The 20,143-nt window shown below is 44.7% G+C and overlaps 1 protein-coding gene across 1 annotated transcript in view; it reads right to left on the reverse strand.

The window, feature by feature from the left end:
• The window catches only part of LOC137346940 (glycoprotein endo-alpha-1,2-mannosidase-like protein), a 97,759-nt gene that overhangs the window by 48,736 nt on the left and 28,880 nt on the right, over positions 1 to 20,143 (reverse strand). Inside the window, exon 2 of the mRNA XM_068010898.1 lies at positions 8,092 to 8,201. Coding sequence (XP_067866999.1) covers positions 8,092 to 8,201 — 110 coding nt within the window. The remainder of the gene's footprint in view (positions 1 to 8,091; positions 8,202 to 20,143) is intronic.

Here is a 20,143-nt window from a genome sequence, read left to right on the forward strand (position 1 = left end):
TATTGACAGGCAGAGAGATCTGGGCGTACAGGTCCACAGGTCACTGAAAGTGGCAACGCAGGTGGATAAGGTAGTCAAGAAGGCATATGGCATGCTTGCCTTCATTGGTCGGGGCATAGAGTATAAAAATTGGCAAGTCATGCTGCAGCTGTGCAGAACTTTCGTTCGGCCACACTTAGAATATTGCGTGCAATTCTGGTCTTCACATTACCAGAAGGACGTGGAGGCTTTGGAAAGGGTACAGAAGAGGTTTACCAGGATGTAGCCTGGTCTGGAGGGCATTAGCTTTGAGGAGAGGTTGGATAAACTTGGATTGTTTTCACTGGAACGACGGAGGTGGAGGGGCGACATGATAGAGGTTTACAAAGTTATGAATGGCATGGACAGAGTGGATAGTCAGAAGCTTTTTCCCAGGGTGGAAGAGTCAGTTACTGGGGGACATAGGTTTAAGGTGAGAGGGGCAAAGTTTAAAGGGGATGTGCGAGGCAAGTTCTTTACACAGAGGGTGGTGAGTGCCTGGAACGTGCTGCCCGGGGAGGTGGTAGAAGCAGGTACAATAGCGACGTTTAAGAGGCATCTTGACAAATACATGAATAGGATGGGAATAGAGGGATATGGGCCCCGGAAGTGCAGAAGGTTTTAGTTTAGACAGGCATCAAGGTCGGCGCAGGCTTGGAGGGCCGAATGGCCTGTTCCTGTGCTGTACTGTTCTTTGCTCTTTGTTCATTGTCAAAATATGCCATGGATGTCAACTTGTCAGCAGACCCAATCCACCAGAACCAGTACACAGCACACTGTTACTGGCTCTCGACCATGGGAGGATTTAGCAGTTGACTTCTTAGGCCCACTTCCATCAGGAGTCCATACCAGTGGTGATTGACTATTGCAGCTGTAACTATCAATATGTGGTACCAAAGTCTACACAGCAGAGAAAACACTATTTGCTATTGAGTGGAATATTTGCAAGGCATGGTCTACCAGTCACTTTGAATTCTGACAATGGACCACAATTCATTTCCCAGACCTTTGCAGATTACATGTAAGTCACAGTATTCACCAGCAGAGAGTAACCTCTAAATGGCCATAGGCAAATTGGGAAGTGGAACGACAAAACCAATACTTAGAGAAACGGATGAGGAATGCTCTGGCTGAGGGTAAAGACTGGAAGGAGTTATTGTCATCACATGTGGCCATGTATAGAGCAACTATACATACTATGACAGGAAAGAGCCCAGCTGAGTTGTTATTTGGACGCAAAATACGTATCAAGATGCCAGAGCTGAGGGACATTAGAGTTGATCAGGAGGTTCGAGATCATGATGCTGAGAAAAAGGGTGCTGCAAAGTTTTATGCAGACCACAGAAGGACGGCGAGACAGTCTGACGTGATACCAAGTGATGAAGTATTGCTGAGATGGGAGAGTCCGAGTAAGATGGATACAGCATATTACACCAAGCCGTACACTGTCATTGCCAAGAAGGGAAACAGTGTGACCGTGTAGTTGCCAGAAGGAGTACGGTATGACAGACAATCTTCATGTGTCAAAGCGTATCATGGTGATAAAGATACAGCAGCAGATGAACCAGATGTAGGAGCTGAGGCAAAGCTGACATCCAGCAATCAACAAGTCCAAGCCAGTGATGCTGTTGGCAGGCAGACAGTTTGCCATCCAGAGGGAAAAACATTGATCCCAGAGGGGCTGACAACATTTCCTAATCCTGATGCGGTGACTGGAATTCCAGAGACAACAGGCAGACCATGGCAAGAGGGGAGACCACCAAAGCAGTATGAAGATTTTGTGTGTGATCTATTGACAGAGCATGAAATTAGAAATCCGTGTGGAGCAACAATTGGTGATTTAAAACAATGTGATTTGAAGTTGCAAAGCAGCAAATCTTAACACAAAGCATGTGCCTAGATGTAAAATTTTGTGTTGTGATTATGTACGCCGAACGCTGCCCTTGAAAACAAACGTAATTGAAGAAATTCATTTACTCAGTGAGTTAGGAAAATAATGATTTGTTAAGTTTGTTTGCAAAATTTTGGACTTTCATATAAATAGCAGTAGATACCAGAAGTGCAAGAAGATCAAAAGGTCTCAAGAACTGGTCAGATTTTTTGGGCATTCATTAATATAGCTTTACATAACAGGAGAGATTTTTTCTCCGTGAGATAATCATTGTAAGCTGGAGAATCAGAAGTTCCCAATCAACTGTCGATAGATATAGTTGTACATATGAGAAAAGGTTTCAACCTTTTGCATTAAGCACTTTTGGTAAGAAAGTCAAAACTTCTGAAGAATGACATTAAACATTTATTGGCATTCATAGAAGCAGTTGCCCATGGCAGAGATTTGTGAACTCAACAGGGCAGAGATTTGTGCCAGAAAGTCAGAAGTTCCCAAGAACGACTGAATACTATTTTGGACTTTCATATCAATAGCAGTAGACATCAGAAGTGCAAGAAGATCGAAAGGTCTCAAGAACTAGTCAGATTTTTTGGGCATTCATAAATATAGCTTTACATATTGTACTAAGGGGAGTCACCTGACCTGGGGGGTTGTTGTAAGTCAAATAGCACATGTAGCAGCAGTAAGAAGGAGCCTCCATTAAAAGCTTGTTAAATCTTTGTTAAAGTTAAATCTGTGACTTCAAGTGCGATTCTTTCAGCCTGTGATGTAACAATTGGCAGGAGTGTTGGTAGCCAGAGAATACAGATTTAAGATAATTGGCAAAAAATTCAAAACGGAGATGAAGGGAATGTTCTTTTTTCATGCAGCAAGTTGTTATGATCTGGAATGCAGTACTTGAAAGGGCGGTGGAAACAGATTTGATAGTAACTTTCAAAAGAAACTGGATATATTCTCGAAGTCAAAAAATTTAGGGCAATGGGGAAAAAGCAGGTTGAGTGGGACTAATTGGACAGCTCTTCCAAAGAGCCAGCACAGACACAATAGGTTGAATGGCCTCCTTTGGTGCTGTAAGATTCCATGAATTTGAAGCACCAGCAATGGCCAGTCCAACCCCATGTTACTATATCCATTATTAGACCCATCAATATTACTACAGGCCACAAATTCTGCAGTTTCTACAAATTAAATGAAACAAAAATATATTCCCTATAGAGGTTATCTCGTGATCCAGCACCTGCTAAGGAGTCAGAAATTTACATTCTGCGTGCCCACGATTTCTGCAGATTCACCTCCCTCTCGGCACCACTCCCTATTGGGACCATTGCATCACAGAATCATCCCTGACATGATTACAATGTACAAATAAAGATTGTTTTGGGGTAAAGTTTACATTTAGGGTGCAATCGGCAAATTGCATCCAATATTGCTCTGCTTAGATAACAGTTCAATTTTCCAATAAAATTAATTTGCATAATCACAAATGTAAAATTTTCAAATAACAACCACAATTGGGCAGTGTAATATAACATAATCATTTCTTTTCATTGACAAGTATCCTTTGATATACTGAAGAGCGATAAACTGATGAGTTTTATTACTACAGCGGAAAATGGGTTTATCACCAAATAGATGCATTTTTAATAAGGGTGTCCAGTCCTCCAACTGTGAGTAATCTGATATAAAATCATGTGAATATGACTTTAAAAAGATGTACTTTAATCATTTAATATTTTCATTGGTGTACACTAGTCAGTTGCTCAGTAAATAGGTTTTGATATGCTAAAACTGTTAAAATGTGCCTAGTAGTACCTGTGCACTTAAGAAAATGAACGCAATTTGAAGAGCCTTCCTGAACCAATGCAATTGGTGAAATCTTGGAATTTTCACCTGGGAATGTGGCCAGATTTGTGGGTGGGACCTGATCTGGCGAATTGCATCTTAAACTGGCATAAAAAATTGTGGAAAACACGAACATAAGTGTTTTTTTTGCCGTAACTTGCTCACGTTTGAAATTACCTGATCTTTTGTGTTGTTTCAGTTGATTTTGCCCGGATTGTGCTGAAATTACTTGCATATGCGGGCAGAACCTCTACCCTTTTGTGTTTTACAATCTTTTCAAAAATATCTCTTGTGTGAACAAAACTTAAATACAAAGATAGAGCTGGCTATTCGGGGTGATGTCAGGAAGCAATGCTAGACATGAAGGGTAGTGGGAATCTGCAATTCTTGCTCTGAAAAGTCAGTTGAGGGTGTGGGCCAATTGAAAATGTTAAAATTGAGATAAGGGATTAGGTTAGGGATATGGAGTAAAGGTGGGTAAATGGAATGAATACACAGATCAGCCACGATCCTATTCAATAATATAACAGGCTCGAGAGACTGAATGGCCTACTCTGTTCCCATGTTCCCACGAGCAAAGGCCATTCATCACATTGATGTCTCTTTTACCCAAACCCTGTATCCAATTGCCTTTTGAATGCTCCAGATGTCTTTGTCTTTATTATGTGCCTGCCGATTATTGAAAATATTCATAATTCTTTGAAGAGGTTCTTCCTAATAATTGTCTGAAATTTATCTTTCACAATTTTTCATTTTCCTCACTGCTCATGCCCTTTACACTTGGGAACCATTCTGATTACTCATCATTGCACCCTCTTCAATTCATGAATCTTTTATCATTGGAGTATAACCAACAGTAAACAGTAGTGAAGGTGTATTTGCATAATATGGTAACCATGGATACAGTCCACCTCATTTCCATACTAAAACAAAATATCAGTGATTCAATTTGATCAGCCTAAAGAAAACATCTTGATTTATTGACTTAAATGGTATTGTATGAGAAAGAGAGAGAGAGACAAGGATGGACATGGAGGAAAGTGATCACACTGAGAGTAGGTTAGGAAGAGCAAATGAGAATGTAGTGAGAGCAAGCGAGCTAACAGATACAAAACAAAATAGAGGAAAGTAGATAGGAAGTGCTCATGGGAGAAAGGAAGAAGGAGTAGGATGTATAGAATTATACAGTACAGAAGGAGCATTAATACAAAAGCAAAATACTACGGATGCCAGTAATCTGAAATAAAAATCGAACATGCTGGAAATACTTACCAGGTCAGACAGCATTTGTGATGACCTGTCATCAAAACAGGGAAAAGTTAGAAATGAATTAGGTTTAAGCAAGTGACGGGGGGAGGGTGGAAAAAAAAAACAAAATCTAAGGTCTGTGATAGTGTGGAGGGCAGGAAAGATTAAATGACAAAAGAGTAGGTGGTACAAGGCCAAAGGGAGTGGTAATGAGACAAGTAAAGAAACAAAAGATGTGTCTAGAGTAGGTGTGAATGGCAGAATCATGTACAGCTGCCGTACGAAAACAAAATAAAGAGAGAAAAATAAAAACCTGCGAAGGAAATGGAAATAAAATGAGGGCAGAGGTTACGATCTGACATTGTTGAACTTAGTGTTGAATCTAGAAGGCTATGAAGTGCTTAATCGAAAGATGAGGTACTGTTGCTTGAGCTTATGTTGAATTGCATTGGAACACTACAGGAGGCCGAGGATAGGGAGGTCAGAGTGGGAATGAGATGGAGAATTAAAATGATAGGTGACAGGAAGCTCGGGTTCATGTTTGCAAACTGAATGGAGGTTTTCCGCAAAACAGTCATCCAATCTGCATTTGGTCTTCCCGGTGTAGAGGAGACTTCATCTTGAGCAGAGAATACAGTAGAGTAGATTGAAAGAAGTACAAGTAAATCACTCTGCCCTCCCTCCTCCCTTCCCACTGTCCAAAGTTCCAAACCCTCCTTCCAGGTGAAACAAGAATTTACTTGCGCTTCTTTCAACTTAGTATACTGTATTCGCTGCTCATGGTGCGGTCTGCTCTACACGGGGAACAACAAACACAGATTGGGTGACTGCTTTGCAGAACACCTCCGTTCAGCCTGCAACCATGACCCCAAGCTTCTGGTCGCCTGTTACTTTAATTCTCTACCTTTCTCTCACGCTTACCTCTCTATCCTAGGCCTCCTGCAGTGTTCCAATGAAGCTCAACGTAAGATTGAGCAACAGCACCGGATCTTTCAATTCAGCATGTTACAGCCTTCTGGACTCAACACATAACCTCTGCCCTCATTTTAATTTCCTTTTCCTTTGCAGGCTTTGTTTTCTCTTTTTTTTGCTTTTGGATGGCAGCTGTTCATAATTCTGCAATTCACACCTCCTCTAAACATATCTTTTGCATTTTTTCTTGTCCCATTACTATTCCCTTTGGGCTTGCACCACTAACTCTTTTGTCATTTAATCTCTCTTGCCTTCCTCTTTATCACAGACCTTCTCTTTTGTTCTTTTTCCCACCTCCCCCCTTTCATTTGCTTAAAACCTATTACATTTCTAACTTTTCCCAGTTCTGATGAAAGGACATTGACCTTAAATATTAACTCTGATTCTCTCACCACGGATGCTGCCAGACCTGCTAATTCAAGCATTTTCCATTTTATTTCAGTACAGAAGGAGGCTGTGCTAGCATTTTGCTGGAGCAATCCAAAGCTAACCCGAGTGTGCTCCTCTCTCTCTATTGCCCTGTATCTTCCTCAGCTTCAAGCATTATCCATTTTACCCTGAAAGGATGCCGTAGTTTCTGACTGAGCTACTCCCTGTGGTGAAACATACTATGCTGCCACAACTCTGTACAGGAATTTCTTCTCATCTTTCTTCTTGTTTTATTTATGACAATTTTAAATTGATTATTCTTCATCACTGACTGCGCAACCAGAGAAAATGGTCTTTCCTTCTTCATTCATCCAAAAGCTCTTCATAATTTAAAATAAAATCTCGATTAAATTTCTTCTTAGCCTTCTCTGTTCCAGGTAAAACCGTCACAGTATCTCAAGTCTCTCCTAATACTTATAGTTTCCCATCTCTGGCATTATGCCAGTTAATTTTGCCATATGCTCTCTATGGCTTTAATATCCTTTCTATAATGGATATCCAAAACCATACAAAGTACTCCAATTGTGCCTTTATCAAATTGATCACTATCTCTTTGCTCTCGTACTCTATGCCCCAATTTATAAAATTAGAATACTGTTAACTTTAACTACTTGTATCTACACTTTCAGAGAATTATATATTTTCAGCCACTGGGTGCCTCATATTCTTCTGAAGAAGGGTCACTGACCCGAAACGTTAACTCTACTTCTCTTTCCACAGATGCTGCCAGACCTGCTGAGTGATTCCAGCATTTCTTGTTTTTGTTTCAGATTTCCAGCATCCGCAGTATTTTGCTTTTATATATGCCTCATATTCTTTGCAGTCTTCCCATTGAGTGTATTCGCCAATTCCTTGTAGTCCCTCCCAAAATGTATTAACTCCCATCGCTCCATATTAAGTTACATGTGCTCATTCTCCTACTGTGTCTTTCATAATCTGCCTCACTGTTTGTCAACCTCTTTAATTTTGTGTCATTAGTGTATTTGATATCATGGTCCCTCTGCCCATCCAAATCATCTCTATATACCAACAACCAAATGGATCCAGCACTGTCCCCTGGGTTGCACCACTTCCAACCTTTCTTTGAGCTGATCAACAGCCACTTACCTTAACCTTTTGTTTCCTGTCCATCATCCAACTTGCTAGCCACGCTTCTACATTTCCACTTATACCATCCACCTGAATCTTTGTGAGGAACCATGTGGAGCGTATCTGAAGCAATTCCCTTTATCTATCCAATTGGTCACTTGTTCAAAACAAAAACCCTCCATTACATTTGTCAAACACAACTTGCCTTTAAACAATTCTATGCAGGCTGTCTTTGATTAACTTATGTATTTTTAACTGCTTACTAATCTACCCTTGAGTTATGGATTCTAAGAGTTTCCCGGTCACTGATGTTAAAGTTGTCTGGTTTGTTGTTTACTCCCTTCGTGAACAGAGGTGTTACATTAACTACCCTGCTGCATAATTGGCATATCTATTATCTGCTAGCCTATTTTCATATTCCCATCGAACCTTTCTAATTTCTCTTTAAACCTCTGAACTTCACTTTATTCCTCAGGCTTTTCTGAGAGAGAAAGAAAAGAGACAAAGAGAGAGAAAATAATGCTCCAACTCAGACACAATAAATGTGTGCTGCTGAATAGTGGATATGTGTTTAATAGATTGCTGGCAGCCCATAATATTACCTTTAAACTGTATCTGTCCGCAGCATCCAGTATGGCAGGTACCAGGTCATCAACCTGCTCGCTGTTGTCATCTTCTAGCCCAGAAGGATACCAGGACAACACCAATACACCTGGAAGTGGATAAGAGGGAACATAGTGATGGTCGCGCAGAAATAAAATTGAAACCCTATTAGAATGTACCTAATAACAACATTCTTTCGATAAACTGCTGACTGAAACTTGATAAAGTTGCTGTGATTATATCAACTCATGGCGAAGGTGGGGGCACTGACAGATGCCCAGGGTACCTGAGCCATTGCCTTACATCATGGCAGATCTGTTGGCAAACTTTTTCTTTCGGTCAGCTGGGTGTTTAATGTGTGGAAGTCCATCGCCATATTTAAAAATCTCCAAGTCAAGCTAATCTGGAGTTTTTGTTTGACCAATATGGAGTGCACACTCTCTTCCAATCGGGACAGGTGCCACCTACCCAAATCCAGAGAGAGTAATCGCAGGTTTGTAAAGCCAGATTTTAGGGACCCTCACCCATACAAGTATGCGTAGGGTACTGTAACTAGCTAAACTTGCATGGCTTACTAGAATTTTGATGTTTAATGCTACTTCGTACCATCCTACCATGAAGGAGAGAAAGAACTTGCATTTATATAGCGCCTTTCACAATGTCAGTATATTTTAAATCACTTTACAGCCATTTAAATGCTTTTGAAGTGTACTGATTGTTGTACTGTAGGAAATGTTGAAGCGAATTTTCACCCAGCAAGATCTTCCTCACAACAATGTTCTTACAACCAGGTAATCTGTTTTGCTGGTTGAGGGATAAATGTTGGCCAGGACACTTGGGAGAACTCCCTTGATCCTTGCTATACTGCCATGGGATCTCTTGCACCACCTAAAATATCTGACATCTCATCCAAAAGGTGGCACCTCCTACAATACAGCTAAGCCTCAGGACTGCGCTGGGTGTATCAGCCAGCCTGAATTATGAACTGATATCTCTGGAGTGGGACTGATACTTGCACATTCTGGGCTGAATATTTCTAGGCTGCAGAGATGGGATTAGAGGTGGGTTGGGGGAGGTCAGGAAAATAGCAGGGGACTTGTCAGGACAGCTCCCTGACCCAATTCTGCCCCTAGAGGCCTTTCCCAAGGGCAGGCAGGGAAGAAAGTCAGCGGCCTGCTCCAACAAGGCAGGCAGTCACTTAGGCCACGTAAGGGCCCAATTAGAGGTTATATCTGATGGAGATGGGATCTGCCCCCTGTCGGAGCAGCCGCCCCTCACCCTCCCACCCCGCTGCGTGGGAGCTCACCAGCTTTCTGGAGGTGGCTTCATGGCAACTGGCCATGGGTTAATCAAAGTGTCCTTTAAATCATCCCCCACTCCCAGAGCCACAGTGATCATCGAACCGGAGTCATGGCTACAGGCTATCCTGAGGAGGTGTCTTGGTGCTTGTTTGAAAGTTCTGGCGATGAGGCATTCTACCAAATGAGTTTAACAGTCTGCTTGGGGAACCATCGACAAAGTCCACCATCTCCTTTTCCCGCAGGGCCTCACGGACCTTATGTATGGACCAGCGCCTCATGGACTTGTGGTCAAAGGTATTTTTCTGGACAGGTGGTACGGCACGCTCCAACTAAATGGAACATTTCACGGGAACGTGGTCAGACCCATCCTTCACAACACCGGAGACAGATAGAACCTCAGCATGTAGTGACACTTGGTGTTTGCGTACTGGGGACCTATGCACAGTTTGATGCAGCCTCACACATTATGCAGGTATGCAATATTCTGTCAAAGGCCTTCACCTGGTCCAAGCTGATGAGGCAGGTATCCACCTTCCTGTCCTGCACGTAGATGATCATATCCCTGTGTGGCACAAGGCTATCAGCGATCTTCCTGCCGGGTACAGTACAGGTCTGATCGGGGTGAATCATTAACTCCAGAGCAGACTTGACCCGATTGGCATTGACCTTGGACAGAATTTTGTAGTCCATGTTCAGCAGTGAGATGGGCTGCCTATTTCTGATTTCCTCCCTCTCCCCGTTCCGCTTGTAGATGAGGATGATGATGTCTTTCCTCACAGATTTTGGCATTCTGCCAGCCAGATGCATACTCGTGTACACTTCCAGCAGGTCTGGGCCGATCCAGTCCCACAGAGTCGAATACAACTCGTGTGGTAAGCCGTTGCTTCCTGGAGTTTTGCCCGCCTCAAAGGATCTGACAGCCTTTGTCAGCTCGTCCAGAGTTAGCAGTTGGCCCAGACTCTCCTGCGTATTGTCATCCAAAACCTCTGTGACAGAGGACAGGAAGGACTGGTATCCATGCTGTCTGTGGGTTTCATGTCATACAGCCTGGCATAAAAGGATTTGCTGATCCTTCGTATGTCAGGCTGCGATGTTGTTACCAAGCTGTCTTCTTCCTTCAGGCTGCTAATCACAGAGCTTTCTCTGTGTACCTTTTGCAAGAAGAAATGTGAGCATGTCTCATCCTGCTCCACAGGGTAGACTCTGGACCAGAAGATGATCTTGGAGGCCTCTGCAGCAAAGAACGAGGTCTGTTGGCTCTTCATCTCTTGGAGATCCTCTCTGACATCCACCCTTATTGACTGCAGCAGGAGCAGATTCTGCATGCTTTTCTGGAGTCAGGATATTCTCTCTGTCTCTCTCTCGCTTTCTGAACACCTTTCAGTTTGAAGGACCTCTTGATGTTCACCTTCCCACCAGTGCATTGTGGACTCAAAGAGAGGTTTCATGGTTCTCCAATCTTTGAAATCTCTTTTGAGTTCCTCGATGTTTTCTGGGGTCAACATCACAGTTTCACATTCAGCCTCCATGTCCTCCCATCCTCTGCTCTTCCTGTAAGTGACAGATGGCCAGTAGGAGGCAGTGGTCAGAGAAGATGTCAGAGGATCTGACCATGAGTGCTCTTGATACAAACAGGAAGTCTATCCTGGAATGGACACACCAGTCTGGCCTCAACCAGGTGTATCTATGCGGTGCTCCATCTGCAGGGTTGCTGAAGACATCGCACAGCTTGGCGTCGTTTACCACTTCCGTCAGGAGTCTGAACGTAGCATCCAGTTTGCTGTGGGCCCTCCTGGACTGTCCAGCTGCGTTGAAGATACAGTTGAAGCCACCGCTTAGAATGACCGGCCTGGACGTCACCAGCAGCAGTGGGATCTGGGACAGCTGGCCACTCATTCTTTTGAACCGGGGTGTTATCATTGATTAATCGGAGCGGAGCATCTTTGTATATTATGTCTGCTATGAGGAGGCAACCGCCCACTACCTTTTTAACTTCAATGATGGTGAAGTTGCCTCCTCGCAGCAGACTGCCCAGGCTGGAGGAATGGGAATTGTTTCCAATTCTGGAACGGGGAGCGGATAAATCCGCGAGGCTCGGGGCCTTCACTTATCTTCAGGAGCGGAGAGAATTTGGACCTGTGTGGAAACAACCAGAACCTGGAGCAGACAAATCCAACGCGAGGCTTGGGGCCTTCACTTACCTTCAGGAGCAGAGAGCAGTCGTACCTCTTCCAATGCGCCGGACTTTTGAAAGAAAAAAGAAAAAAAAAGCCTACAGTGACGTCACAGGAAAGCTGCAAGGTGATTGGTTGGTGAGTCACTGCTGTTAGGGAATAGCTCTAAATAGCTGGGTAAGTATCTAAGGTAAGAAAGGTTTACAGATTATTTCATATATAGTGAGTAGTGTTTTCTTTAGGGAGTTCTGTAGTAATAAGGACCAGGGAAGAAGGGCCCTAGAGTAATTGATATTATTTGATATTAAGATCTTCAAAAAAGTTCAATTTAAAGGGTTAAGTCATGGCAGGAGAGCTCAAAGCAGTGGTGTGCTCCTCGTGCTCCATGTTGGACGCCAGGGACATTTCCAGCGCCCGGGACCGGTATGTGTGCAGGAAGTGTCTCCAGCTGCAGCTCCTGAAAGCCCGGGTTTCAGAGCTGGAGCGGCGGCTGAGGACACTGTGGCGCATCCCCGAGGTGGAGAGTATCGTGGTTAGCACGTATAGAGAGGTAGTCACACCGCATGCTCAGACTCCACAGGCAGGAAGGGAATGGGTGACCACCAGGCAAAGCAAGAGGACTAGGTAGGCAGTTCAGGAATCTCCTGTGGCTATTCCTCTGCAAAACAGGTATACTGCTTTGGATACTGTTGGGGGGGAATGGCCTCTCAGGGGAAAGCAGCAAGAGCCCAATTTGTTGCACCACGGTTGGCTCTGCTGCACAGGGGAGGAGTAAAATGTGTGGGAATGCTATAGTTATAGGGGATTCAATTGTAAGGGGAATAGATAGGCATTTCTGTAGCCGCAAAAGAGACTCCAGGATGGTATGTTGCCTCCTTGGTGCTAGGGTCAAGGATGTCTCAGAGCGGTTACAGGACATTCTGAAGGGGGAGAGTGAAGAGCCAGTGGTCGTGGTACACATTGGGACAAACGACATAGGTAAAAAAAAAGCATGAGGTCCTAAAAGCAGAATATAGGGAGTTAGGAAGTAAGTTGAAAAGTAGGACCTCAAAGATAGTAATCTCAGGATTATTACCAGTGCCACGTGCTAGTCAGAGTAGAAATAGCAGGATATATCGGATGAATATATGGCTGAAGAGATGGTGTGAGGGGGAGGGTTTTAGATTCCTGGGACATTGGGACCGGTTCTGGGGCAGGTGGGACCAGTACAAAGTGGACGGGTTACACCTGGGCAGGACCGGGACTAATGTCCTAGGGGGAGTATTTGCGAGAGTGGTTGGAGAGGGTTTAAACTAAAAAGGCAGGGGGATGGGAACCTTTGCAAGGAGTCAGAGGAGAGGGGATCAAAGACAAGAACAAAAGACAGTAAGGGGAATAAGAAAAATGATAGGCAGAGAAATCAAAGGCCAGAATCAAACAGGGCCACAGTGAAAAATAGTGGGAAGGGGACAAGTAATGTTAAAAAGACAAGCCTTAAGGCTTTGTGCCTTAACGCATGGAGCATTCGCAATGAAGTGGATGAATTAATCGCGCAAATGGATGTAAACGGCTATGATATAGTTGGGATTACGGAAACATGGCTGCAAGGTGACCAGGAATGGGAAATGAACATCCAGGAGTATTCAGTATTTAGGAAGCTCAGACAAAGAGCAAAATGCGGTGGAGTTGCATTGCTGGTTAAAGAGGAAATTAGCGCAATTGTGAGGAAAGATATTAGCTCTGACGATGTGGGATCTGTATGGGTAGAGCTGAGAAACACTAAGGGACAAAAAACATTAGCGGGGGTTGTATATAGACCCCCAAACTGTAATGGTGACGTTGAGAATGGCATTAAACAGGAAATTAGAGAAGCATGCGACAAAGGAACATCTGTAATTATGGGTGGCTTTAATCTGCATATAGATTGGGCAAATTAATTTAGTCACAATACCATAGAGGAGGAATTCTTGGAGTGTATATGGGATGGTTTTCTGGACCAATACGTTGAGGAACCAACTAGACAACAGGCCATCCTAGACTGGGTATTGTGTAATGAGAGAGGAATAAATGACAATCTAGTGGTGCGAGACCCCTTGGGGATGAGCGACCATAATATGATAGAATTCTTCATCAAGGTGGAGAGTGACATAATTGATTCTGAGACTAGGGTCCTGAAACTTAGTAAAGGAAACTACGAAGGAATGAGGCGTGAGTTGGCTATGATGGATTGGGAAATGTTACTTAAAGGGAGGACGGTGGATAGGCAATGGCAAACATTTAAAGAGCTTATGGATGAAGTGCAACAATTGTTTATCCCTGTCTGGCACAAAAGTAAAACGGGGAAGGCAGCCAAACCATGGCTTACAAGGGAAATCAGAGATAGCATTAGATCCAAGGAAGAGGCATATAAATTTGCCAGAAAAAAACAATAGACCTGAGGATTGGGAGCAGTTTAGAATTCAGCAAAGGAGGACCAAGGGATTGATTAAGAAGGGGAAAATAGAGTACGAGAGCAAGCTTGCAGGGAACATAAGAACTAACTGTAAAAGTTTCTATCGGTGTGTGAAGAGGAAAAGATTGGTGAAGACAAATGTAGGTCCCTTACAGTCAGAAACAGGGGAATTTATTACGGGGAACAAAGAAATGGCTGACCAACTAAATGCATACTTTGGTTCTGTCTTCACAGTAGGAAATCAGTATTAGTAGAGAAATGGTGTTGGGGAAATTGATGGGATTGAAGGCCGATAAATCCCCAGGGCCTGATGGTATGCATTCCAGACTACTTAAGGAAGTGGCCCTAGAAATAGTGGATGCATTGGTGGTCATCTTCCAGGATTCTATAGACTCTGGAACAGTTCCTACAGATTGAAGGGTAGCTAATGTAACCCCACTATTTAAAAAGGGAGGTAGAGAGAAAGCAGGGAATTATAGCCCAGTCAGCCTGACGTCAGTAGTGGGGAAAATTCTAGAGTCCATTATCAAAGATTTTACAGCAGAGCATTTAGAGAACAGTGGTAGAGTCGGGCAGAGTCAGCATGGATTTACGAAAGGGAAATCATGCTTGACAAATCTATTAGAATTCTTGGAGGATGTAACTAGTAGAGTTGATGAGGGGGAGCCAGTGGATGTGGTTTATTTGGACTTTCAGAAGGCTTTCCACAAAGTCCCACATAAGAGATTAACGTGTAAAATTAAAGCACGTGATATCAGAGGTACTGTATTGCGATGGATAGAAAATGGTTGGCAGACAGGAAACAGAGTAGGGATAAATGGTTCTTTTTCCGAATGGTAGGCAGTGACTAGTGGGGTACCGCAGGGATCGGTACTAGGACCCCAGCAATTCACAATATATATTAATGATTTAGATGAGGGAACTAAATGTAATATCTCCAAATTTGCAGATGACACAAAACTGGGTGGGAGGGTGAGTTGTGAGAAGGATGCAGAGAGGCTTCAGGGTGATTTGGACAAGTTGAGTGAGTGGGCTAATGCATGGCAGGTACAGTATAATGTGGATAAATGTGAGGTTATCCACTTTGATAGCAAAAACAGGAAGGCAGATTATTATCTGAATGGCTATAAACTGAGAGAGGGGAATATGCAGCAAGACCTAAGTGTTCTCGTATACCAGTCACTGAAGGTAAGCATGTCGGTCCAACAGGCGGTAAAAAAGACAAATGGTATGTTGGCCTTCATAGAGCGAGGATTCGAGTACAGGAGCAGGGATGTCTTGCTGCAATTATATAGGGCCTTGGTGAGGCTACACCTGGAATATTGTGTGCAGTTTTTGTCTCCTTATCTGAGGAAGGATATTCTTGCTATAGAGGGAGTGCAGCGACGGTTTACCAGACTGATTTCTGGGTTGGCGGGACTGACGTATGAGGAGAGATTGAGTCGGTTGGGATTATATTCGCTGGAGTTCAGAAGAGTGAGGGGGGAATCTCATAGAAACCTACAAAATTCTAACAGGACTTGACAGAGTAGATGCAGGAAGGATGTTCCCGATGGTGGGGGAGTCCAGAACCAGGGGTCATAGCCTAATGATACGGGGTAAACCTTTCAGGGCTGAGATGAGGAGAAATTTCTTCACCCAAAGAGTGGTGAGCCTGTGGAATTCGCTACCACAGAAAGCAGTTGAGGCCAAAACATTGTATGTTTTCAAGAAGGAATTAGATATAGCTCTTGGGTCTAAAGGGATCAAAGGGTAAGCGGGAACAGGTTACTGAGCTGGATGATCAGCCATGATCATAATGAATGGCAGAGCAGGCTCGAAGGGTCGAATGGCCTACTCCAGCTCCCATTTTCTATGTTTCTGTGTTTCCACCTGACCAGATCGATGGCTCGGGGGACCATCACCCTGTCCGCTGTAGGTGCTGAAGTGCAGTATTCCACACTTCTGTAGAAACAGATCTTGGTGAAGTACCCCAAGGTCGAAACACATTGCGTAGTGGCCTTAGCACTACGCACATTTAATAGAGGCAATCTTAACACTCATTTAAACTATGTATAGTTCACCAGTTTCATTGTCTATGCTGCTACCAGCCCTTGGGTAGGATTCTGCTTACCTGTAGTGTTTGCAAACTGTTCATCCAACCCCGGGCTGAGAAAACCGTACTGGTCAACCATGGGAGGGTTGTTCCACCAGGGTGACATGGGTGGGGGTGGGGTGGGGTGGGTGGGGTGGTGGTCATGTAAGCAAACACGTTTGGGTTGTCTTCCATTGGTGAAGTCTTGTTCCTCAGTTCCTTTCCTGGGACTCTGCTGCTCCCTGTTTCCCGGAGCTGGGATGCACTGGGTGCTACGTTGCTTCCAGTTTGCCGGAGCTGGGGTGCGATGGGAAGGCTGCCGCTCCCAATATTCCGATGCTGAGGCAGCCGTTATGTGTCTCTGTCATTCTTCGCATTTTGCTGTTTGTTTTGATGATGGTGACACATTGTTTCGTTCCATTCTTTGTCATCTGACCAGTAGCAGCTGCTACTTTCTGTCTGGCATAGGAATGGTCTTTTGCCATTTGTCTTGGCATTGGCTGCCGTTTTTGCATTATTTTGGGCTTTATTTTTGCTGGCTTTCCTCTTCACCACCTGCCAGTCTCCCACTTGGTCTTCTGTTGGCTCCTGTTCTTCACAGACTCTGTCTGCTTGGGTAGAGGCTCAGGACTGTGCGTTGAGATTTGGCAGCTTGCTACAGCATTCTTTTCCTTCTCCTTGCCCTCCTTTCTTGGGCTTTCTTCACCGGCTTCTCGCTGGTGGGAGGGTTATTGGTCTCCTTTGCGGCAGCCATGTTTGCTGTTCTTTCCTCCTGTACCGCCTTGAACCTTGCTGCCTGCGCATAGCTGAGGTTGCGCTTCGGGCAGGCCTTGTACAGATGGATGGCCTCCCCACACAGGTTGCAGCTCTTACTCTTCCTGGAGTCCTTTGTCTGGTGGCCTTCCTGCTTGCAGTTCCTGCAAAAGATTGCTTTGCAGTTGGCCGCCATGTGTCCAGGTTTGCCGCAGGTGTGACAAATTCTGGGCTGCTCCGCGTAGGTCAAGTAGCCTCGACTTCTTCCGATGGTGAAGCTAGAAGGAGGGTGGAAGATGGCTCCCCTGGCGTCCACCTTCAAGGTCACCTTCACCTTCCACCTTACTAGTCTAGATGCCGAACAGGTTGTTGACTTGATTACTGTTTCCAGCCACCTTGATGTACCTGGCAAGGAACGTGAGCACATTCAACAACAGGTGGATGGGGGTTATACATATGGATGGTCACCACGTGGTTCCTTTGCGACGGCAGAGTGAAAAGTGGCTCCGCAGTGAGGATCGATAGCGACACCTGGTTTTCCTTCTCCTTAAATACTGACAGAAACTTCAGGCATCCCGCGACATTTTTGAAGGTCACATCGAAATTTCTGCAGCTAGGGAAATCGTTCAGGCAGAAGAAGTCCGTGGCTTGAAATCCACAGCAATCGAATAAGATTCTCTTCAAGAAGGAGGTCTGATCCATGGGTATGCCTTCTTCACTGTTTTTCACCATCATCCTGGCGGTGTTACACACCTCTTGGCATGGAGCTTGAATGTTGGTTGCAATAGCTGAACATTGTATCTTCACAGAGTTGGCATTAGGCCTGAGCCACTATGAAGATCCACCAATCACAGGAGAGCTCAATTGGCTTTGGGGCGTAATGCCAAAGCCATCATTGAAATCCTGCTTTTTGTGGTATATATTCACAATTTGGATGTAGGGGGCATGATCAAGAAGTTTGCAGACAACAAAAAGATTGGCCGTTTGGTAGATAGCGAGGAGGATAGCTGTAGGCTGCAGGAAGATAGTGATGGTCTGATCAGTTGGGCAGAAAAGTGGCAAATGGAATTCAACTTGGAGAAGTGTGAGGTGATGCATTTGGGGAGGTCAAACAAGGCAAAGGAATACATGATTAATAAGAAAATACTGAAAAGTATAGAGGAAGTAAAGGACCTTGGAGTGAATGTCCATAGATCCTTGAAGATAGCAGGACAGGTCGATAAGGTGGTTAAGAAGGCATCTGGAATCCTTTCCTTTATTAGCCGAGGTATAGAATACAAGAGCAGGGAGGTTATGCTGGAACTGTATAACTCATCGGTTAGTCCACAACTTGAGTACTGTGTGCAGTTCTGGCCACCTTATTACAGAAAGGATGTAATTGCACTAGTGAGGGTACAAAGGAGATTTACGAGGATGTTGCCAGGACTGGAAAAATGCAGCTGTGAGGAAAGATTGGGTAGGCTGGGATTGTTGTCCCTGAAACAGAGAAGGCTGAGGGGAGATCTGATTGAAATGTACAAAATTTTGAGGGGCCTGGATAAAGTGGAGGAGAAGGGTCTATTCACCTTAGCAGAGAGGTGAGTGATGAGGGGGCATAGATTTAAAGTGATTGGTAGAAAAATTAGAGGGGAGATGAGGAAAAGCTTTTTCACCCAGAGGGTGGTGGGGGTCTGGAACTCACTGCCTGAAAGTATTGTTGAGGCAGAAACCCTCAACTCATTCCAAAAGAGTCTGGACATGCACCTCAAGTGCCGTAATCTACAGGGCTACGGACCAAATGCTGGAAGGTGGGATTAGAATACGTGGATTGTTTTTCTGTTGGCACAGACATGATGGGCCAAGTGGCCTCTTTCTGTGCCTTAAACTTTCTATGGTTCTATGATCCACCCAAAAACAAAAACTGAAGGACTTGCACCTCAGAACTTACACTTGATCTAAGCCAAAAAGCCAAGAAGCATGGAGCTAAATTTTGTTTTCCAAAAATATATTTTATTCATATAATTTGTAAAAGTACATTATATAACAGTTTAAATTTGCCATTACATAAAGTGCCATACAGATCAATTTCTTTCAATACAGTACATGAGGTGTCTCACTACACTTGCCATTACAGGTTATATTTACAATGTACATTTACATTTCATGTCAAACATTCTCTGATGCATACAACCCGAGGGGCTTTACATAGTTTCCAGCCCTGCAGTGTACTATGGTGGGAGGGCCTTACACAGTGACCTTTCCCCATTGAGCCTTTGCGGCGGCTGCCCCAAACTTTAGTGCTCGTCGTCCTGGGCCCTGGAATGTACCAGTCTGCTACACTTGGTCGTCGACAGCTCTTTGCACTGAAAGACTTGCAAGGTTTGGGCAGACCAAAGAGCGTCTTTCACCGAGCGAGTTGATGTCCTCCAGCAGCAGTTTATGTTTATCTCGGTGTGCATCCCTGGGAACAGCTCGTAGAGCACCGAGTCCTGCGTTACGGAACTGCTCGGGATCAACCTCGACAAAAACCACTGCATCTCTTTCTGCACCTGCTTTGTAAAGGCACATTCCAGAGGGAGGTGGGTGACTGTCTCTTACCTACCGCAGCCACCTGGAGGGCAGCAAGTGCAGGTGGTGAGACTCTGAATGTGCAGGAAAGGATCTGAAGGGGAGGGTCCTCTCACCACCAGACAAGCTATGTCTTGCTGCTTGTTTGAAAGTTCTGGCAATGAGGCATTCTGCCAAATAGTTTAACACTCTGCTCAGGAAACCATCGAGAGGAACCATCATCTCTTATTCTGCAGGGCTGCGAGGATGTTGCGTGCGGACCACTGCCTGAAACACTTGTGGTCAAAAGTGTTTTTCTGTCCAAACGTTTCCATGAGGGACAGGTGGTACGGCACGGTCCAACTGAACAAAGTATTCCGTGGCCAGACCCAACCTTCGCAACACAGGGGACAGATAGAATCTCAACACTTGGGTCGGGATTTAACCCTGGGTGGATGGGAGCCGGCCACTGACTGAAAAGTTGGTGGTGAACCCGCTTCTGCCTCGCTTGAGAATACAACCCATATTTTGCAGGTCGCTGGGCTTTAATTGGTGTGAGGCGGGACTTCTACCCGCTTGAGGTAGGGAGTCTCGCCGAATAGAGCTGCCGGCCAATCAGCGGGGCAGCAGCTAAATGTCCCAGCAGTGCCACCAGGAGCGATGGCCACTGCTGGGACTACAGCCCAGCTTCAAAATGAAGACTTTGGGGACCCCGGAATGCAGGTACGTTCTGAATGTCTCGGGGTGGTCAGGCGGGCCCTGGCGAGGCAGGGGGTGGTTGGGGCATCAGGG

Source organism: Heterodontus francisci, chromosome 31 (assembly GCF_036365525.1).
Source record: "Heterodontus francisci isolate sHetFra1 chromosome 31, sHetFra1.hap1, whole genome shotgun sequence".
In the NCBI taxonomy this organism is placed as follows: Eukaryota; Metazoa; Chordata; class Chondrichthyes; order Heterodontiformes; family Heterodontidae; genus Heterodontus; species Heterodontus francisci.